Below are 18,325 nucleotides of genomic sequence, written 5' to 3' on the forward strand. Positions count from 1 at the left end.
CTTCCCAGCAAGGGATTTACAGGAGGTGAGGGAGATATCTTAGCTGCAGTGCAGGGGTGGAGAGGGGCCCAAAAGGCCCTGCAGAGAGACGAGGCTCCCTCCTTCTCCCATTCAGACAAGAGGGAACAATATGATCTCTGTGGCCAGAACACGTTCACGGGTGCCGGTGAGACTGCCCACGACCCTGAGGACAGGCGAGAACAGCCCTTCTATGGAAGGACACGCAGAGGAAAAGCTCACATCAGAGCTCCCGGTGCGTGGCCATCCCCGGTGCTGCGGGCGCTGCGGCACCAGGGTGCTCGGGGGGGGACTCACTCTGCCTGCGTGGGGCTGAGGAGGGCACAAGGCTGGCGGTGGCTGCTTTGCCGGGTCAGTATCAGTGCCAGGCAGCCTGGCAGGGAGGGACCTGGGCCGGCGAGTCCGGCAGGCTGCACCCCCTCATGTGTCCCGTCCCCGCCCCGACGGGATGGCCTGGGCAAAGCGCTGAGTCACTCCTGCTGTCCCCTCCTGCTGTCCCCTCCCGCTGCCGCCTCCCGCTGGCCGGGACCGGCCGCGCAGCTGACTCGGCGGGAGGCCGGCGGCGAGCGGAGCCCGGGGGCTACCCCGCGGCGGGGGCCGTGCCCGGTGTGCTCGCAGCACTACCCGCACCGCTGGGGACAGCGACCAAGGTCAGTGCCCATCCCATCGCACCCCGCCTGGCCGGTGCTGCCCCGGGCACAGCCCGGGGTGGGGGGAGAGGGCCGGAGCGGAGCGCTGCGCAGCGGCGGCCGGGGAACCGGACGGAGGGGTGGGCACCGGACAGGGACCGGCGGCTCGAGCGCGCCTCCCTATGACCTCACCCTCCTGACAGGCGAGCGCGTGACGTCACGCGGCGGCGGCGCCGCGATTGGCTGCAGCTGCCGCCCGTCGGGCAGCGGAACCCGCCTCCAGCCCCCGCGGCGGCCCGGGAGGGGGGGGGACGCGCGACGCCGGCCGCGGGCGGCCCGGGGCGGGCGGGGAGGGCTCGGCTGCGTGCAGGTGGGCATCGGGCGGCAGGGGCAGGGGGAGGGGGAGCGGGAGCGGGGCGCAGGAGGGCACCGGGGAGCGGGGCCGGCCCGGTGCAGTGTCTCTCCTTGCTGCCGCTCCCGGTGTCCCAGAGCCGCTAGCCGCAGCCCAGGGCTGGTAGCGGCCGGGGAGGGAGGTTTGGGGCGGGGGAGGAGGGGTGGGAGCGGAAACTTCCAGCAGCAGCAGCGCCGGGCTGGGAACCCCGGGAGCGCCGTGTTTACAGCCGGGGCAGGGGGGGCGGGCCCCGGCGGCACCGCCCCGTCGCGCTCCTGGTGGTGGACTGGTGCCGTACTAGTGCTGGGGCCAGCGCCGCCCTCCGCGTCAGCTGATGCGCCCGGGCAGCGCGGGCGGGGGGCGAGTAACTGGTGTGGGCGCGGCGCCCGGGGTCGGGGGGGAGTGGGGCTGGAATGCCGTCCCGGATCCGGAACGAGTCGTCCGGTTGAAATGCCCCGGGGTGCCTGGGGACGGGGAGGGTCCCCGCTGAGCCCTTAATCCGCTCCAGTCGCTAAGCGCCTTAGCGGGCTGCTCCGCCCCCGGCCCAGGACAGAGTCCCCGGGAGAGCAGTGGCGGGGAGCGGGGCTGGCAGTGAGGATCCGTGTCCCTTGCTCGGGCCAGTTGGGGTGATGCAGGTAGGACAGCGCTGTGACACCAGCCAGGGGTCGCAGCTGGGGCTGTGCATGGCCGAGGCGCAGGCAGGGTGCTGGGGAGTCATGTGTAGGGTGGCTACTGAGCCACTACCTGGGGGACCTGTGGGGTGGCCAGGGTACCTGGGGAGGGCAGGGGAGCCCACTCTTGCTCTCTCATGCCCAGTGCTGCCAGGCTGTGTCTGTGGACCCCCTGACGTTGCCATTCCCCCCGCAGTGACCCCGTGGGGCAGCCACACGTCATGGTGGACTACTACGAAGCGCTGGGGGTGAGCTGCAATGCCACCGCCGACGACATCAAGAAGGCGTAAGTGGGTGTCAGGTGTGACCCTGCCCACCAGGCACAGCAGCCCAAGCCACCGGTCCTCCCTTCCTCCTGGTGCCAGCGAGACAGGGGCTCCCTGTGGGGCCGGTGGGGACAGGGCCCAGCTCCAGAGGTGACAATCCAGCCTTTGTTTCCTTTGTGCAGAGGCCAGAGCAGGGCTGGGCTTTTCTGCCGCACAAAGGCATCTCTTGGTGGGGTTTGGTCCCTTTGTTCCCGCTCTCAGGCCAGGGCTGGGGATGGAGGCAGGAGGTGGATCCCACTGATGTTTGGAGGTGTCCCCTCTCTCTTCTGGAGGGGATGGCAGAGGGCTGGGGTGCAGGGGCTCTGCTGGTATCAGGGTCGGTGGACTGGAGCTCAGAGGGTGAGGAGCAGTGTGTGCCCTGTCAGGGACATTGGCCCTGCTGGCAGGAGCGTGCTGTGCCCCAGGCACTGGGGGGAGCCCTGGGGGTGGCCAGAGCCTCCTGCAGCTGCTGCCTGGCACCCTGCCAAGGTCTTGCTGCTCTCACTGGCGTGAGGCATCACCTGGGGAGAATAGGTGCAGACGGATGGCTTGCCTGGGGGGACAGAGGCAGGGGACAGAGATTCCTGCTGGGGGGGCTTCATAAGAATGGTTGAGAGAAGTTGGGCAGCTGGGTTAATCCCAGCTAGCTGCAGGCAGAAGGAAAGGGCTGTTTATCCCCAGGAGTCCCCAGCAGTCCCTGGTCCATTCATGCCCATGGTGGAGCCCAGGAAGTCTCTGGAGCAAACCTGTGAGCACTGTCGAGAGCTGAGGCAGGCACAGGCTGCACCGCATGATGCACAGGGTCATGTCACAAATGTTTGCTCGGGAGGCAGGACCAGTCCAGAAGGCTCCTGTTTGATGCTGGAGGCTGTAGGGTACTGGGTGAAGCAGGGTTGGGGTGCCCATGCGCACAGGGTCAGTGATGTGGACTCAGAGCAGGGATGCTCAGAGCAGAGCGGAGGCCCACTGCCTGAGGGCTGCTGTGTGCCCATCACTGCCCGTCTGTGCAGGTACAGGAAGGCTGCGCTGAAATGGCACCCGGATAAAAACCCAGACAACAAGGAGTATGCTGAGCAGAGGTTCAAGGAGATCGCCGAGGCATACGAAGTGCTGTCGGACAGTAAGAGGCCACAGTCCTGTGCTGTATGTCCCCTTGCCCTTGGGGCTTCTCATCCTGGGGTGTCCTGCTACTGGGCTCACCCAGGTGGCATCCATGGACATCCCTAGATGCAGGGGGTCCCTCCAGCCTTACTGCCTGGCTTGTGGGGCTTGGTTACCTCCCTACACATCCCTCAGAACAGTCCTTGGGAGATGCTGGGGTGCTGGCCTCCAGGATGTGGTCTCCCCAGTGGGTCTGAGGCTCGTACCTCCTCACCCAATGCCTCAACTTCGGTTTGGGAGTGGTGCTGATGCAGTCGGCTCATGCCACCCCTCCTCTTGCTGTTCCACACCTCCCTCGACTGGGGCAGCATCGGTGCTGCTGCCCATGGCTGGCAGCTGGCTCCCCGCAGCCCCCTTTCTTCTCCTTCCAGAGCAGAAGCGTGATATCTATGACCGTTATGGCAAGGATGGACTCATGGGGGCAGGTGAGTGGGTGAGCAGGGCCATGGGGTCAGTGCAGCTCTGGATATGGCCCTGTCTGAAGACATGGTGTGGGTCTGTACCCCCTGGGGCTTCCCGCCCCTTGGGGGATTCCCCCCAGGTCTCCACTTAACTCTGAGCTTTCTCCCTCCAGCAGGACCAGGAGGCTCTGGCGCCAGTGCTGGGGCCCCTGAATTCACCTTCACCTTCCGCAGCGCTCACGATGTCTTTCGGGAGTTCTTTGGCGGGCGAGACCCCTTCGCTGACTTCTTTGGTGTGTGCAGGGCAGGGGGGGCCAGGGCGCTAGCTCTGGGACAATCCTATGACTGGGCTTGGGGACAGAGCACATGGCTGGCCCCAGTGGGGGCTCCACATGGCAGTGCCAGGCTCCTGGCTCTCCAAGCCATGGGGGCAGTATTGACGGGGGGAGGTCCCTGCTTTTCCAGATGAGATGCTGCCCTTCTCCGAGCTGCGAGGACCTGGCCCACGGCACCATGGAGGAGGTCACTTCTTTTCCACCTTCCCAGGATCCTCAGGTGGGAGATGCTGCCAGCCTCTAGCTGGCCTGGGGAGTCCCAGGACATGGTGTGCGCCTGTGCAGAGTCCATCCCCTGCTTTCCTTGAGCTCCCTACCCCTCCAAGGCACCAACCTTCTCATTCCCTGGTCCAGATTTCTTCGCCTCGTCCTTCAGCTCCGGTGGCAACAGAGGGCTGGGCTTCCGCTCCATCTCCACCTCCACCACCTTTGTTAATGGCAAGCGCATCACCACCAAGCGGTGAGGGCACTGCCGGCCCCTCATCAGAGGCCCTTGGAGCCTGCAGCTTGCTGCTGCGATGCTCTGGTTGCCTGGCCCTTGACCGTCTGTCTGTCTGTCTGTCTGCAGGATTATTGAGAATGGGCGGGAGCGGGTGGAAGTGGAGGAGGATGGGGAGCTGAAGTCGATCCACATCGATGGTGAGAAGCAGCATTGGAGACCAACCTGCTGCGATCTGGCAGTGCCACCTCCCAAGTGCCCTTTCCCTCTGGGGACCCCTCTCCTTTGGGGTGGCTGGGGGTGCTGCATCCAGGCTTGGTTTTGGGCTGAGCCTGGTGATCCCTGCTTTGGGGCTCTGCCATAGAGGGTTGGTGGGTGGGCAAGAGTTGATGGGGCCCCATGCCAGCTCTGGGGAGCTGGAGCAGGCGGGACCCCCATCGCCTGCCCCTGTTCCCATAGGTGTCCCTGATGACATGGCGCTGGGGCTGGAGCTGAGCCGGCGGGAGCAGCAAGCCTTCCCCAGCACGCAGCCCGCCTCGCCACCCGCCCCGCGCCAGCCCGCAAGCTCCTCGCCCGTCTGCCTCTACACGGACAGCGAGGATGAGGATGAGGACTTGCAGCTGGCCATGGCCTACAGCCTCTCGGAGATGGAGGCTGCGGGGCACCACCGAGCAGGTGGGCATGGCCCCGGCACCCCATCCTCCTCCCGCAGAGCCCGTGGCACCCGGGGGGGGCCAGAGCGGGAGCTGGCGGGGGCCAGCAGCCCCGCCACAGTGGGGCACGAGCCTGCTGCCCCCAAAGCGAAGCAGTGGCACTGCCCCCTGCTCTGAGTGTGGAGCTGAGGCTGTGCCCCTGCCGTGGGGCAAGGAGAGGAAAGGGGGGGGTTGGTGAGTGGGGCTCGGCTCCTGCCTCCCCCAGCAAGGTTGGGGGCTCTCCTGCCCTGCCTCCTTGCTGCTGCTCAGGTGGGTGGGCAGCTGGTGGCACCCCGGGATGGGGGTGCTGCCAGAGTTGGGGGTGGTGGCTGGAAGAGGAGCCTCTGGTGGGGTCCTGGAAGAGGGGCAGCTCCTGCCCTGGCTCCTGGAAGCACAGGGTGCCTGTGGGCAGGCATGCCCCGGCTCTGCCTGCTCCTCTCTCCCTGCCTGCTGCCTGCCCCTACCCATGCTGGGAATACTGGAGTGAGCTCTCCCTCCTTGCAAGGAGGAGTGTGTGCGTGAACTCTGCTTTATGCCTTGTGTCTGTCTCCCCTCTGGATGCTGTCACTCCTGCCTGTACTCCCTCCTCCTCTGTTCCTCTCACCGCAGACCCTGCCTGGTCACCCCCTGCCCTATGCCTTGCACACCTTGCAGGGCACTGTCACCCCCCCACCTTGGCCTGGGGGCACTGTCCCTCCCCGCTTCCTGCAGCAGCAGTGACCCTCAGTGATGCTCACAGACATTCCTACCCTCGCCATTTCCAGTCGTGTCCTGCCTTGGCTCTCTTCCTCCTCCTCCTGGGACCTTCCTCGCTCCCTCCCTGCCCCTCTCCAGCCCCGGCCGAGGAGGGTTTCACAGGTGCCGTTTTGTCCCCCCCTCCGCTTGTCTCCCCAGGTGTGTTCTGAGGCTGCTGCGCCCGGGGACTGCGCACGCCTGCTCGCCCATGGAGGCTCTCCCAGCCAGGACTCCGCTTTGTCCCTGCACGGCCACCCCCTGTCACCCCCTTCCCCAGCACCCTCTGACTCCGTGGGACACGGTGGGGGGGAGCACCACAGTGCTTATGGCTGAGCAATACCTGGGGCTGGGAAGAGATGCCCCAGGCACCACGAGGTGGTGGGGAGGGTGGTGGTGGTGGGCTGTAGATTAGGCTGCTGGGGGGTGCTGGTGGCAGGCAGCGAGGGGCAGCATGGCTGGGCTCAGCCAGTGGGGCTGGGCTCTGCCCCCCTCCTCACTGTAGCCCCCCCACCTCCCTGCTCCCTTCTGCTGACAGCTGTCAATAAACCTGTTTGCAGGAGCTGCTGCCTGGGGGTGTCTCTGGGCTGGGGAGTACAGGGGTCCCCACCACATCCTCACAGGCAGATGGTCCCTGCTGCTCTTGTCAGGTGGTTGTGGGGTGTGGCATGTGTTTCTGCAGGGGTGTAAGGGGATAATGACCAATGACTCTCCCTGCCCCCATACATACAGTCAGAGGCCAGGCCTGTCTGCAGCTGCACGAATGTGACACGAGAACTTTATTCACATCAAGATACAAAATTATATTTCTCTAGAAATTTCTCTTCTGCTTGAGTGACGAGGCGGGAGCACACAGAGAGGACCAAGGGCTGGGACAGGCTCCCCTGCACCCAATGCTCCCCCCAGCCATGGGGGACCCCTGCTCACTCCACAGGCACAGGGAGGGAGCTGACACAGGACTGCCAGGTTGGGCGGCAGGAGAGCGGCTGGGGGGGCACCATAGCCAACTCCCAGCACCATCAGCTGGACCTCTCCTATGCAGGGACTAGGGGACACAAACCCCGTCCCCTCTGCGGTGGCAGCAGATGTGATGGTTTCAGTGCCCTGTGTACAGAGGGGCTGAGCCCTGCGTGCCTGGGGAGAGGGGAAGGGAGGGTCTGGGGGGAGAGAAACAGAGCCAGCAGCACAGACAGCATCTTACAGGGAGAGCAGCCCCACAGGCAGGGCAAGGAGAGCACGCGAAGCAGGGTGGGCAGGGGGGAAGACGAGAGGGAAGGGCTCCTTGCCATCACTGCGGCAGTGCCTTCAGGATGGCGTTCACTTCCTCAGCCACGGCTGTCAGTGCGAACTCAAACTGGTCCTGAGGGAGCAGAGGAGAGGGGGAATGAGGGTCTCTGCCAGCCCAGTGCGGGGGGGGTTGGCTCAGGGAGGGAAGGAGGTACCTTGGTCTGCACCATGCCAGGCCGCTGGTCTCGGATGTGCTCCAGCGTAGCAGCTATGTCTATCTCCTTCACCCCTGGGGCAGAGGGGGAGAAGGGCGCTAGGAGAGGGGGGCCACAGGCCGAGCACATGGCCCTGCGCACCCCCAGGACGGGGGGGGGAGCGATGCTGCCCCACACCTACCTTTGGCCATTCGGTTCAGGACCATGTCAACGAGGATGTACGTCCCTGTCCTGCCTGCACCATCACTGCAAGACAGAGACACCTGGAGCAGGGGAACCAGCTCCAGGGACTGGTCCCGGCCAGCAGGTCCCAGTCTTGCAGCCACCCCCCAGGCTGTATCCCCAAGCCAGCCCCAGCGGTACCTGCAGTGCACAATAATAGGGCAGGAGCGACCCCGATAGCACTTGTTCACTTTCCTGCAAGGACAAGAGGGAGCAGGTCAGTGCCCTGCCATTCCAGGGACAAGGCTGTGCTAGGAGCCCCTTGCTGTGCCGAGCTGGGGGTGAGGGGGGGCAGTGGGCACCCCATGATGTGTCCCTGGGGGTCCAGCACATGGGTCCTCCTGCCTTCCCAGTGGTACTGGGCATGGGATGGGGCCCATGGGTGGAAGGGGGCTGGGAGATGAGAGGAGCCCAGCTCCCAAGGTGCCCGGCCTGGGGAGGGGAGCAGTGGCAGGACCCCAGGGGAGCAGCTCTGGTCCGGTGGGGCGAGAAGCTGGGGGCCAGGCGCCGGCGGGGCTCCCAGCATGCTCCATGCAGCAGGCACGGCTGCCAACGATCACTTTTGTGACTATGCAACTGGAGCCAGATTACTAGCTGCAAATCACAAAAATGACGCCGGCAGCTGCGAGAGAGAGACAGAGACAGACAGAGAGACAGAGAGAGCGTGAGCGGGGCGGAGAGGAGGGCCACGTGCTCGGGGAACCCACACTGCCCTAAGGGGCCCTGGCCCTACACAGCCTGGGGAGAGTGACTGGTCGGCCCTCAGCCCCAGCCCACCACCACCCAGGGACCTGGAGACCCAACCAGGCACTGCCTGCAAACCCCCTGAGAGCAGTCCCAGCCCCACAGCCCTCGCCCTGGGCTAGCTGGGGACCTGCTGCTGGCTCTAAGGCATGGGGAGCAATGGGTCACAGCTGCTCAAGGCAGGCTCCAGCGGTTTCTTCTTGCACCCATGGCTGGGGAAGGTGCCAGGCTGTGCTGTCCCCCATGCCAGCTAGGGGGAAGAGCCCTTTCTCCCACTTCCCACAAAGGCTGGAGAGCCTTGGCAACCTCAGCTGGAGGTTTCTTGCCCACCAAGCTCTTCTGAGCCTTATCCCAAGCTGGCCAGAACCCGGTGGTTCTGCTCCTCCCCATGCACGGCAGCCCCCTGCCACCCCAACCAGCCCATGCCGCCGCCCTGACCCCCACCACAGCGGCAGCGATGTCCTCGCCCATCGGCCCCCTGCAGTTGGGAGCACTGCTGGCTCCCTGGGGCTGGCATGGTGCCGGGGGGGCACTCACCTGCGGAAGTCCAGGAGGGGCCGGGTGGTGGCAGGGATGCCCTCGGCTGGCCAGCTGAGGAAGTGGAACTGCGTCAGGGTGCGGGTCTCTTGCGACTGCACGTTCTTCAGGTAGAAGCTGCGCACCAGGAAATCCTCGCACCAGATGTGCTCCGACACCAGGTTCACCTGCCCGAGAGAGGTGGCCCGTGGCTATCAGCACTCAAGGGGCAGGGGGCTGGAGGATTCTCCTTGCCCCAGGCTACTGGCCACACTTGCCTCATAGATATGGTAGAGAGAGGAACCTTCGTCTGGCCAGTAGCGGTCACACTGCTTGACACTGTCCTCTGCCAGCGGGCTCAGCATGACGATGACGGTGCAGCCGTGCTCCCACACCATCTACCAGCAAGGCACAGCGGGTGTCACCATGGGGTAGTGGCAGGAGGGGGGCCAAGCCACTGTGACCCATGAGGCGGGCAGCACGCAGAGGGACCCTGGCGGGCTGGCACTGCTGGGTGACACTCACCTGCCAGAAGTCAGCAATAGTGTGAGACAATGGCCCCTGCGTAGCGATGTATGCTGGCATCCGTGGGTCGTGCTCGATCTGGAGTGGGAAAGGGGGTGTCAGACTGCATGCTCTTCAGGCAGGGATGGGTGACACCAGGAGGAGGTGCGGTATACTCCGGGGTGATGGGAGGGCTGGGGAGGGAGGTTCGGGTGCCACAGCCGAGAGGGAAATGGGTTTTAACCACATCTGAGCAGGGGGGCAGGCACATTGCTCACAAGCTGAGCCCAGCTCCATCCCAGACCGGGAGCCTCGCCTGTGCTGAGCACACCACAGAGGGGTGTGACAGGGCAGGAGCCCCCGGTGGTCACTCACAATTGGACTGGCGTTGATGAAATCACTGCGGGATGGGTTGCTCTCAGCTTTCAGCTTAATCCGCACATGGTCATCTGGGGAAATGGAGACCAGGAGCTGTGGTGAGTGCCTGGGGGAACCAGGCATCCCCATACCCCGCACCGCCCTCCTGCCAGGGCCCTGGGAGCTGGTCGCTGGAGAGTTGGGATGCTCACAGGGCACATAGTCAGGGTTGCGGTTCTTCTTCAGGTTGGCTTCACTCTGGGCAATGGAGCAGATGCTGGGCTCCGCCTGGTAGGCACAGAGGGCCTGCCACTCCTTGGCCAGCCGGTCCCGGTTGCGGAGATGGTCCTCCATGTAGGCCTGGGGCAGAAGGGCGGGGGTCACCCCGGAAGCCAGCGGGGTACATGAGGGGCTGGGAAGGAGGCCATCTCCCCAGCTCACCAGGATCATGTGTCCAGTGGAGATGTCCATGTTGGACTGGACGGGCTCCTCACACCAGGAGGGTGTGCTGCTGTGGGAGCTGGGGCTGGGCTGTGGGGCATCGCTGAACTGGGACGAGACGCTGCTGACCCGTGAGGTCTCTGCTGGCGCTGCCGGTGCCTCGGTGCGGCCAAAGAGAGACTTGGCAGCCATGTGCTGGCGGCACAGCTCCTGGGGGACCCCAGTGAGAGCCCTGCCCCTTGGCCACAGCACTGCCCTAGGGCAGCCCCGAGTGATGCTGATGCAGCAGTGCTGCATCCCACAGGGTCCCGCATCCCGCGGGGTCCTACCTGGTACTCCAAGGTGGTGTCGGCAGCACCCTCGGGCCCCAGAGCAGCCAGGCGCTCCTTCTCCCGCTGCTTGGCATGGCGCCGGAGGCAGAAGGCGGCAGAGACTGCGATGGCGATGCCTGCCACGCAGGCGAGCACAATGAAGGTCAGCAGCACCGTGTGGAAGCCATCTCTGAAGCGGGATGGGCGTGAGTAGGCAGCGGCCTCATTGCGCTGTGGGCAGAGCCGAGCAAGGGTTAGCAGGGGGCATCTGCATGGGGCTGGGGGGATGGAGACCCCATTCTGCACCACACTTGGGGTTATTGGAGGCTAAAACAGAGCAAGGGCACTCGGTGCTGCACTGATTGTCCCAGCACCCTCAGCTGGTGCAGAGCTGGTGTCACTGGGGTGCTGGGTGTCACTGGGGTGCTGGGTGCCACTGGGGTGACACAGTGAACCCAGCTGCATGTCGCACAGGGTGTTGCTCATGATCCTCGGGGCTGCAGGAGGGGGTTGAGCCTGGCCAAGCCCAAGCAACCAAGACCTGCTGCTCCCCCTGCTCCTAGCAAGCAGAGCTGCTCCCCAGGGCAGCCCAGCTCAGGCTGTCCCTGCTCAGGGCAGGCAGTAGCCCCATGTTGCTCAGGTTAAGTGAGCTCCTGTCCAACTGGAAGTCAATGAGGGCCAGATTCAGCCTGAGCCAAACGGTGGGCCATAGTAGTGTTGCATCCAGGCCAGCAGTCACAGCTCCCAAGGGACTTCCCTTAAATAGGCTGCTCTTCCCTGCAGCCAGGACTCCAAGGAAGGACACGGTGGGATGTGCTGGTGCTGCCAGAGGGCTGGTGCCATCCCAGTGGCTTGGAGACAGGTCCTCCCAATCACTCTCCTCAGCTGGGACACAGAGCAGCCCCTGCCACCTTACAGGCAGTGCCCCCAGGGCTCCTTCCCAGTGGCTCGGTGGCACAACCCAACCCATGCCAGTCCCATGCTGGGACAGGATGATGCTGAGCCCTTGCTGGATAAGACCCCCTCCCAGGGCCTTGTCCCAGAGCCGCTGGTGATCAGGATGCTCCCCCCCCCCAAGCCAGGTCCTGGGGCAGCACAGGGATGCTGGGGCATCACCACCACTAAATATGCTGTGCCCAATGAGGTGCCAGAGCCCAGCATTACCTCACTGCCACAACCTCTTATTGGCTACAAGCCTGATGAGGTTACCGAGGGAACACTGCATCACCTACGTCGTCATCATCATCCTCGCCTGGGGATGCCCCCGCCGCAGGGTCCCTGCTGCTGCCTGCCCCCAGCCCCGGCCAGCCCTGCAGCCAGGGGTACCCTCCAGTGCCAGCATCTCCTGCCTCCCCGGGCACCCAAGCAGGATCAGCCCTGCAGCCCTGGAGGTGTCAGAAGGTCTGGAAAGGCCAGCAGCGCTGGGGGCATAAGGGACCTCCCTCACAGGCCTGCCCGGGCCCTGCCGTCCCCCTGCCTCTCTACAGCCCTTCTTCCCCAAATTTTGCACCAGTCCCACTGAGTTCAGAGCCTGGGCAGGGGACAGTGAAGGTAAAGCACGAGCTGGTCTGGACTGTGGAGGTCCGTGCAGGAGAGGGCTTGCAAAGCTGCCTCAGCCTTCTTCGAGCTCCAGCTCCTGTTATCTCTGCCATCTCTCCCCCCTCCTGCCACATCAAAAGACATTGCCATAGCGACGCTCCACATATTCCTGATGGAGACAGGTTGCCTCTGTAGCCAGGCCACCCCTTCTCCATGGCCTCCTCCTCCTCCAAGGTCTCCACTTCCTTCCTCCCTGCCCACAGCTGCAGTCACAAGGCAGGAGGGTGGGAAATGGGGACCCTGGGTTGGGGATGAGCTGCACTACTTCCCCTCCCCATGCTGCAAACACAGGAGCCATGCTCAGTTCCCCATCTCCAGCCCCCTCTGCTTCCCCATGAGACCATTGCTGGGGTCCCCAGAGGAGCATGGGGAGGGGGAGCCCCCCTCCAAGCAGATGGCTCCTGCTCCATCCCTGCCTTCAGCCGCTTTGCCGTTCTCCGGGGGCATGATAGCATTTTGCCTGCCTAGCCATGGTCTCTAGGTTCTCTGGGCACAGCCTGGCGCTGGGGTGCCCAGGTTGGAGGGAGGTTGAGGGTGAAGAGCCCTGTGGGGTGCAGCTCCTAGGTCATGGATGGAGGGGGGGAAAACCTCTGCGAGACTCTTCCAAACTGCCTTCAAACCCTACGGAGCTTTCGATTTGGAAAGAGCGGAGTGCTCTGTGAGCACAGGCAGCTGGGCAGTCTCACGCTGCGGGGCGGAAGGGGTCACTGGAGCTGTCCTGCTTGACCCATCCGGATAATCCAAGTCTGTCTCCAGCACAGCAGCCCAAACACTGCCCAGAGGCCTCTGCTCCTCAGCTGCCCCATGGACCCACAGGGTGGGCTTCCTCATGAAGACCCCTGCACCCCAGAGCTGGGGCACAGTGCGCTTCCCATCTCTGTCCCAGCCCTGCCCCCAGCCCCAAGGGATGGGCATGCTTGCTCCTACCTCTCCCACTCCTGTTTGCACGACCTTCAGGCCCAGCTCAGCCTCCAGCTCTGCCTTCACTTGCTCTGTGAACAGAGAGGAGATGGTCAGAGGCGTACTTCCCCTCCACCCAAGAGATACCCTCCCAGAGACAGAGCCAAGGGACACCCCTGGCAGCTGCCCACTCCACACCAGCTCTCCAGTTCAGCCAAGGGCAGTGGGATGTATAGTGGGAGCCCCTTCTTCCCAGTCCCTGGGAGGGACACCCAACAATGGGGGGAAGAGAGGACCAGGGGGACCCCTGCTCAACTCACCAGCCTGACTGGCCACATCTGCCAGCGAGAGGTTCTGGGGGTTCTGCCGGATGCGGAAGGTGAGCGCAGGACCCACAACGCTGCCGGGGAAGGGGGGACACAGTGTGAGACCAGGAAGTGCAGCCCCTATCCCCATCCCAACCACAGTGTGGTCCCTCCTGGCCTCCCACCCAGGTGGGTGTGCATGGCCAGGGCTGTGACAGCAGCACCCCACGGCCCCGCTGCCCTCACCTGATGTTGATGAAACTGGCCGTGGAGAGGTGGAGGCGCTTGGCTAGGAGCTCCAGCAGCCGCACGCCAGTGGCCAGCCCCAGGGGCCTGTATGGACAGTGGCAGGGTGAGGAGCTGGGGGCAAGGGGAGAGCCCACGCTTCCCATGGCTGAGGAAGGGGGACAAGCAAGCTCAAGGAGTCCCGTGCGTGTAGCAAGTGGCTGCAGGGGTGTCAGGGTGGGCAGGAGGGAAGAGCATGGGGATGTGTGGTGATGGGGGTGAGCTGGCACCACCCGCCCCCCCTGCACGGGAGCGTGCACAGAGGCAGTTGTGCACACCCACTTGACTGAGTCCATCCCAGCGTCCTGTCCTGCAGCAGCAAGTTCTGGCATTGGCATGGGCTGAGAGAGGGAGGCTTTGGGGTGGGACAAGTGCTGTGGGCAGAGAGGGGTTGGGGAGCCGACCCTACCACAGACCTAACCCTACCAGAGACCCAAACAAGCTCAGCCAAGCACGTGGAGCCATGACACCCGGCATGGAGGGGGATACAGACATCCCCACCCCCCTCGCCCGACCCCCAGCTCTCACTTCTGGTCTGTGATGATGTAGCCATACTCATCCGGTGGCCGTGTGCCACGCTGCGCCCCACCATCCTTTGCCTCCGAGTAGCTCTTCTTCTCCACAACAATTGGCCTCCCAGGGCTAAGCACATCTTCACTGTGCCCCTGCTGTGGCTCAGCCCGGGGGGCTGGCGAGGACACTGCCTTGTCCCTCATCCCATCCCCTGGGGTGCTGCTGGTTGGGATTTTTGGGAGTGGCACTGTAGAGGAAGGTGTCACTGGCTCCTCTCCGTGCTGCATGCCCCTCTCCATCACCTGGAGGGGGAGAAAGGGAGGAGATGGGACCTCTGAAGAGACCCCTAGGGGGCTGCCCCACCACCACCACCTCCCCACATCCCACCTGCGTTGTGGTACCTCCTCCAGCACCACTCTGCTGCAAACCCACCCGTTTCACTGTGGGCATTTCGGGGCCAGCAAGACCTGGGAAGGAGACAGGCAGAGGTCCTGCAGCACACACCCTGAAAGGCAACAGCCCCTACCCCAGAACAGGGCATGCGGGCACCCACCACTGCCAGTCCCTGTACCCCACTCACCAGAGCTCTGGAGCAGCTGGAGGAGGGTGGAGAGGCTGCTCAGCTGCTGGGGGCTCAGCTCCGGCAGCCCCAGGCCGTAGCTGGCCAGGAGAGAGGCCAGTCTCTTCAGGGTAGCATCTGCAACAGGACACAGAATCAGATTGGATGCTTGCATCTGCACAGGGACCATGGGCTGGGGATGCATCAGCTGGGGCAGGTGGGGTCAAGGGGATACGTGGTCCATGGGCATGAAGCCAAAGAGAAGGGAGAGTCCGAACCATGAGGAACATGGCTGTGGGGACAGGATGGGGATGAAAGCTGGAGAACATAGTACCTGTCTGTGCAGGGGGTGGCTGGGCAGCGAGGGGTGCTGGCTGCTCCTTCTCCTCCATGTCCCTGTAGTCACTGGGGAGCCGCAAGCTGTGCTGGAGCCTGGTGCTGGGAGGGTCAGGGTGGCCGGCCTTCTCTCTGGGCAGGGAAAGCATGCCCAAGTCCTGGAAGAGATGCCCCCCATCCATTCCTGGCTGCCCGCCATAGGAGGGTGCAGGGCCAGCCCCAAAAAGGGCCTGGGCAGGGACTCGGCCCAGCAGCGAGGAGGTCTCGGGGCTCTGCCTGGCCGAGCCACCTGGGAGCTGGTGAGCATTGTCCTGGTAGCCGAACTGCAACCAAAACACAGAGACACCAAGGTCAAGTGCCACAGGACCCCTGCCACCCCACGGCAGGGCATCCTCCAGGCAGGGGGTTACCCCAGCACCGGCAGAAGGAGGATGTTGGGAGTGCAGGAACCCCCTGCCCATCTTTACCTTTCCACCCCCAAGAAGGGGGCTCGCCCCCCTGCTTACCTTGTGGTAGGAGTAGGGGTTGAGCAGAGCCTCCTCGTATCCCAGCTGGGGCAGGGAGGGCAGCAGGAGGTGCTCCAGGTACCGCTGCAGCAGTGGGGAGGGCAGCAGCGGCGGGGACTGCCCCAGATGCTGAGCTACAGGCAGGCCAGGGTCCACAGGGAGCAGGGCTCGCCGGGGGGAGCCACGGAGGGGCAGGAACCTCGGACGCAAACAGCACTGGGGTGACTCTCCTGGGTATGGGGGAGGTCCCCCCCCAAACCCCATTTGGAGGGCAAAGCCCTCACTGTCCTGCTGCGCTCTGCTCGTAGGCCAGCAGCTGGCACTGCCCTACCTGTCCCTGGCCACCGGCTCCAGCGAGGGCGGCAAGCGGATGCGGGGAATGCGCTCCATCTCCTGTGAGATCACGTACTGGGTGATGCCATCCTGCCACGAGAGCCCTGCCATGGGAGGGGGCTGTGAGACACGGAGGAGGCCTAGGGACCATGGCGTGAGTGCATGGGAAGCGACCCTGCTGTCCTGACCCTGTGTCCCACGGTCTGGGTTTGGCACCGCTGCTGCTAGAATCAGCTGAACCGCAGTTCAGCCCAGCCTGGCCCCTGGGCCAGCAGGACCCCAGGCAGCCCTAGTGCCACCTAGCAATGCTGCCTGACACCCCCTTTCCACCGTGTTCCCCCTTCACCTTGTGCCATGAGATGCCGCAAGACATCCTGCAGGCGCTGGAGCATGGGAGAGGTGACCTGGAAGTAGGGTCTGTCCTGCACGGAGCCCACCTGGCACTGCCCAAACAGCCCATCTGCAAGAGAGGGGAGGCAGTGGAGCTGGATGCATGAACACCCTGAGGTGGGGGTCTCTGGGCACAGTCCCACCTTTTCCCTGCCATGGCTCCACCACGTTGGACCCCAATTCACCTATAAGGCAGCCCTGCACCCTCTCCACCCGCTTGGGAAGAAGGGATCCCCGTACCCCTGCTAGCCACCTACCCTGCACGCACACCTCCTGGGGGGAGCACAGCCTCCGATCAAACAGGCAGCCTGGGACAGACAGACAGACGGACACACAAGCCAGTCAGCACTGTGCCCAAGGGGGTCTACAGCGGGGTTTGCTCATTGCCAGTTGCTTGGGGACCCACACTCCTCCGGGGAAGGGCCACAGGGGTGCAATGTAGTGATGGGGGGGCACAGCCTGGTAGCTCCAGGCAGGACCTCAGTGCCAGCCTCCCCTCCTCAAAGCCAAGATGGGGGATCTGTGCACAGAGCCTGCTCCTAGCTCTGGGGAGCAGGAGGAGGCCTGGACTTTTTTGAGGTGCCAACAGTTAGGAAGGGAAGGCTGAGGGGGCAGAGACTCACAAGACCACGTCTGTTGCCCTCCCACATGTGGCACTATGAGGCAGGGACACAGCCCTGCATCTTGTGACACCGGGGACCCACTCTCCCTGCGAGGGGGCCCCAAAGGAGGCATGCAGCGGGAGAGGGGGGTGTCTCTCCACCCCCTTCGAGGGACAGCACTTGGGCAGGGGGCGGCTTCTCCCTTCCTCTCCCCCCCCGTCTCGGTCCAAGACCGTCAGCAGCGAGACGGCAGCAGGCGATGACTCAGCCCCGGATGGCAAGGAAGGAACGAGAAAACAACCAGGGGGAGGGGAGGGAGGGGCCCACGAGCCCGCCACGGGGGAAGAGGGCAAGTGGGAAAGGGGGTCCCCGAAATCCGGTCACCTACGGGCCAGCCCCCCCGGGGCAGGGGCCAACGCAGATTCGGGCACAGGACCCCGCCGCCGAGGAGGGACCCCCGGGCGACGGCGGGAGCGGCGGGGGGGCCGGGCCGGGCCGGCGGGGCCGGGCGGGCGCTGTCCGCGGTGCTGAAGCGACGCAGCCGCCTCCCGCCGTTTCATCCCCGCTCCGCCGGGAGGGGCGGCACCAGTCCCGATCCCGGGAGGCTTCCTCGGGCAGGACGGGGCTCGGCCGCGGCAGCTCCGGCGCAGTTCCCGCCTGCTCTCGGAGGCGGCGGAGCCCTGCGGTGCGGCCGGACCCGTCCCAGCGCTCCTGGGCCCGCCGGAGAACGATGGACCCAGCAGTCCCGGGCGCCCGGTAGTGAGTCAGCGGCCGCCACCGGGGCCCTGCCGTGCGGGGGGGGTGGGCTGCAGCCTTGTTACCGGTAGCGGCACCCGGACCCCCGAGAGCCCCGGGCAGGGGCCGCACAGGCCGACCTGGAGAAGAGCAGGCGCACCGGCCCGCCCTCGCATCCCGGGCCGGGCTGCGCTTGCCGGCAGAGGGCAGCTAAAGGGCGCCGGGGTCCCGGAGGGAGCCGCCGCTCGGGGCCGCTGCCTGTGGTTCTCCATCCCTGCGGCAGCCGTAGGCACCGGCTTTGCTCCGGGCAGGGTCTCTGAGCGAGCACCGCCCTGTTCCCATCCCGTCCCACCGGCCCTGGTGGCGTCAGCAACTCTGCAGCCGCCGGCGTGCCCCGGGGCCAGCAGCACCACCAGCAGCCCCGGGAGAGAGGCGCCCCTCGGTACCAGTGCCGCACCCGCGGTGCCGGTACCAAGCTCACTTCTCCCGCTCTCTGTGGGGCCAGGCCTGCCGCTGCGGCCGTGTCAGCACCCGGGGCAGCGGTGACAGCACCGGCTGCAGAGCCCCCTGCCCTGCTGCAGCCGCTCCCGGAAAACGCCCCCCACCCCCCGGGGCGCCGCCCTGCCAGGAGTCCCCGTCTCACCGTGCGCAGCTGTGGCGGTAGCAGAGGCGCCGCCGTCCCACAGCAGCCCGCGGCCGGCCAGGAGGAGGAGGCAGAGGAGCGCCCGGAGGAGCCGCCGCCCCATGCTCCGCTCACGGCCGCACCATGGCGCACCCGCCGGCCGCGCCCCCGCCGCCGCCGCCAACCCGCGCCCCGCCGCGCCGTGCGCCCCGCCCACCGCCGCTTCTCCACCAATGGTGCACGGCCCCCTGCTGCCGCGACACGCCCCTCTGCGCCGCAGCCAATCAGAGACCTGCGCTTCTTTCCCCCCACTTCGGGCTCACGCCCCC

The 18,325-nt window shown here is 65.4% G+C and overlaps 2 protein-coding genes across 15 annotated transcripts; one reads left to right on the plus strand and one right to left on the minus strand.

Annotated features, from left to right (window-relative positions):
• Window positions 1–514: 514 nt before the first annotated feature.
• On the plus strand, window positions 515–6,336 carry DNAJB2 (DnaJ heat shock protein family (Hsp40) member B2). 14 transcript variants are annotated; one of them, XM_030486947.1, is made up of 10 exons: window positions 515–668; window positions 1,906–1,995; window positions 3,025–3,134; window positions 3,547–3,600; window positions 3,750–3,869; window positions 4,042–4,131; window positions 4,266–4,371; window positions 4,480–4,550; window positions 4,810–5,025; window positions 5,937–6,336. In XM_030486947.1, the coding sequence occupies exons 2-10, from the start codon at window positions 1,931–1,933 to the stop codon at window positions 5,945–5,947; spliced, it is 843 nt and encodes a 280-aa protein (XP_030342807.1). In that variant the 5' UTR covers window positions 515–668; window positions 1,906–1,930; the 3' UTR covers window positions 5,948–6,336. The 14 variants fall into 14 exon arrangements, with proteins under 14 accessions (XP_030342807.1, XP_030342803.1, XP_030342814.1 ...); XM_030486951.1 differs by having other exon boundaries at window positions 528–668; window positions 3,753–3,869; XM_030486948.1 differs by lacking the exon at window positions 515–668 and adding an exon at window positions 875–1,017.
• A 184-nt stretch (window positions 6,337–6,520) lies between these two features.
• On the minus strand, window positions 6,521–18,241 carry PTPRN (protein tyrosine phosphatase receptor type N). The gene is made up of 23 exons (XM_030486924.1): window positions 18,018–18,241; window positions 16,295–16,345; window positions 15,994–16,107; window positions 15,646–15,751; window positions 15,315–15,513; window positions 14,807–15,131; window positions 14,494–14,610; window positions 14,301–14,380; window positions 13,929–14,215; window positions 13,362–13,448; window positions 13,131–13,210; window positions 12,838–12,902; window positions 10,330–10,542; window positions 10,001–10,210; window positions 9,772–9,919; window positions 9,578–9,651; window positions 9,224–9,301; window positions 8,977–9,096; window positions 8,720–8,886; window positions 7,580–7,633; window positions 7,398–7,462; window positions 7,217–7,290; window positions 6,521–7,134 (listed from the first exon to the last, which is right to left on the minus strand). The coding sequence occupies exons 1-23, from the start codon at window positions 18,118–18,120 to the stop codon at window positions 7,063–7,065; spliced, it is 2,889 nt and encodes a 962-aa protein (XP_030342784.1). The 5' UTR covers window positions 18,121–18,241; the 3' UTR covers window positions 6,521–7,062.
• Between the last annotated feature and the right edge of the window lie 84 nt (window positions 18,242–18,325).

Source organism: Strigops habroptila, chromosome 5 (genome assembly GCF_004027225.2).
Source record: "Strigops habroptila isolate Jane chromosome 5, bStrHab1.2.pri, whole genome shotgun sequence".
NCBI classification, from domain to species: domain Eukaryota; kingdom Metazoa; phylum Chordata; class Aves; order Psittaciformes; family Psittacidae; genus Strigops; species Strigops habroptila.

Bases quoted from the DNA above. Each gene is read 5' to 3' on its own strand.
- DNAJB2 (XM_030486943.1), top strand. From the start codon at position 1,931: ATGGTGGACTACTACGAAGCGCTGGGGGTGAGCTGCAATGCCACCGCC. The intron at 3,870-4,041 runs GTGTGTGCAGGG...CTGCTTTTCCAG, and splicing joins CCCCTTCGCTGACTTCTTTG to ATGAGATGCTGCCCTTCTCC. The intron at 4,132-4,265 runs GTGGGAGATGCT...TCCCTGGTCCAG, and splicing joins CACCTTCCCAGGATCCTCAG to ATTTCTTCGCCTCGTCCTTC.
- PTPRN (XM_030486924.1), bottom strand. From the start codon at position 18,120: ATGGGGCGGCGGCTCCTCCGGGCGCTCCTCTGCCTCCTCCTCCTGGCC. The intron at 10,211-10,329 runs GTAGGACCCCGC...GGGGTCCCCCAG, and splicing joins ACACCACCTTGGAGTACCAG to GAGCTGTGCCGCCAGCACAT. The intron at 9,652-9,771 runs GTGAGCATCCCA...CCATTTCCCCAG, and splicing joins CAACCCTGACTATGTGCCCT to ATGACCATGTGCGGATTAAG.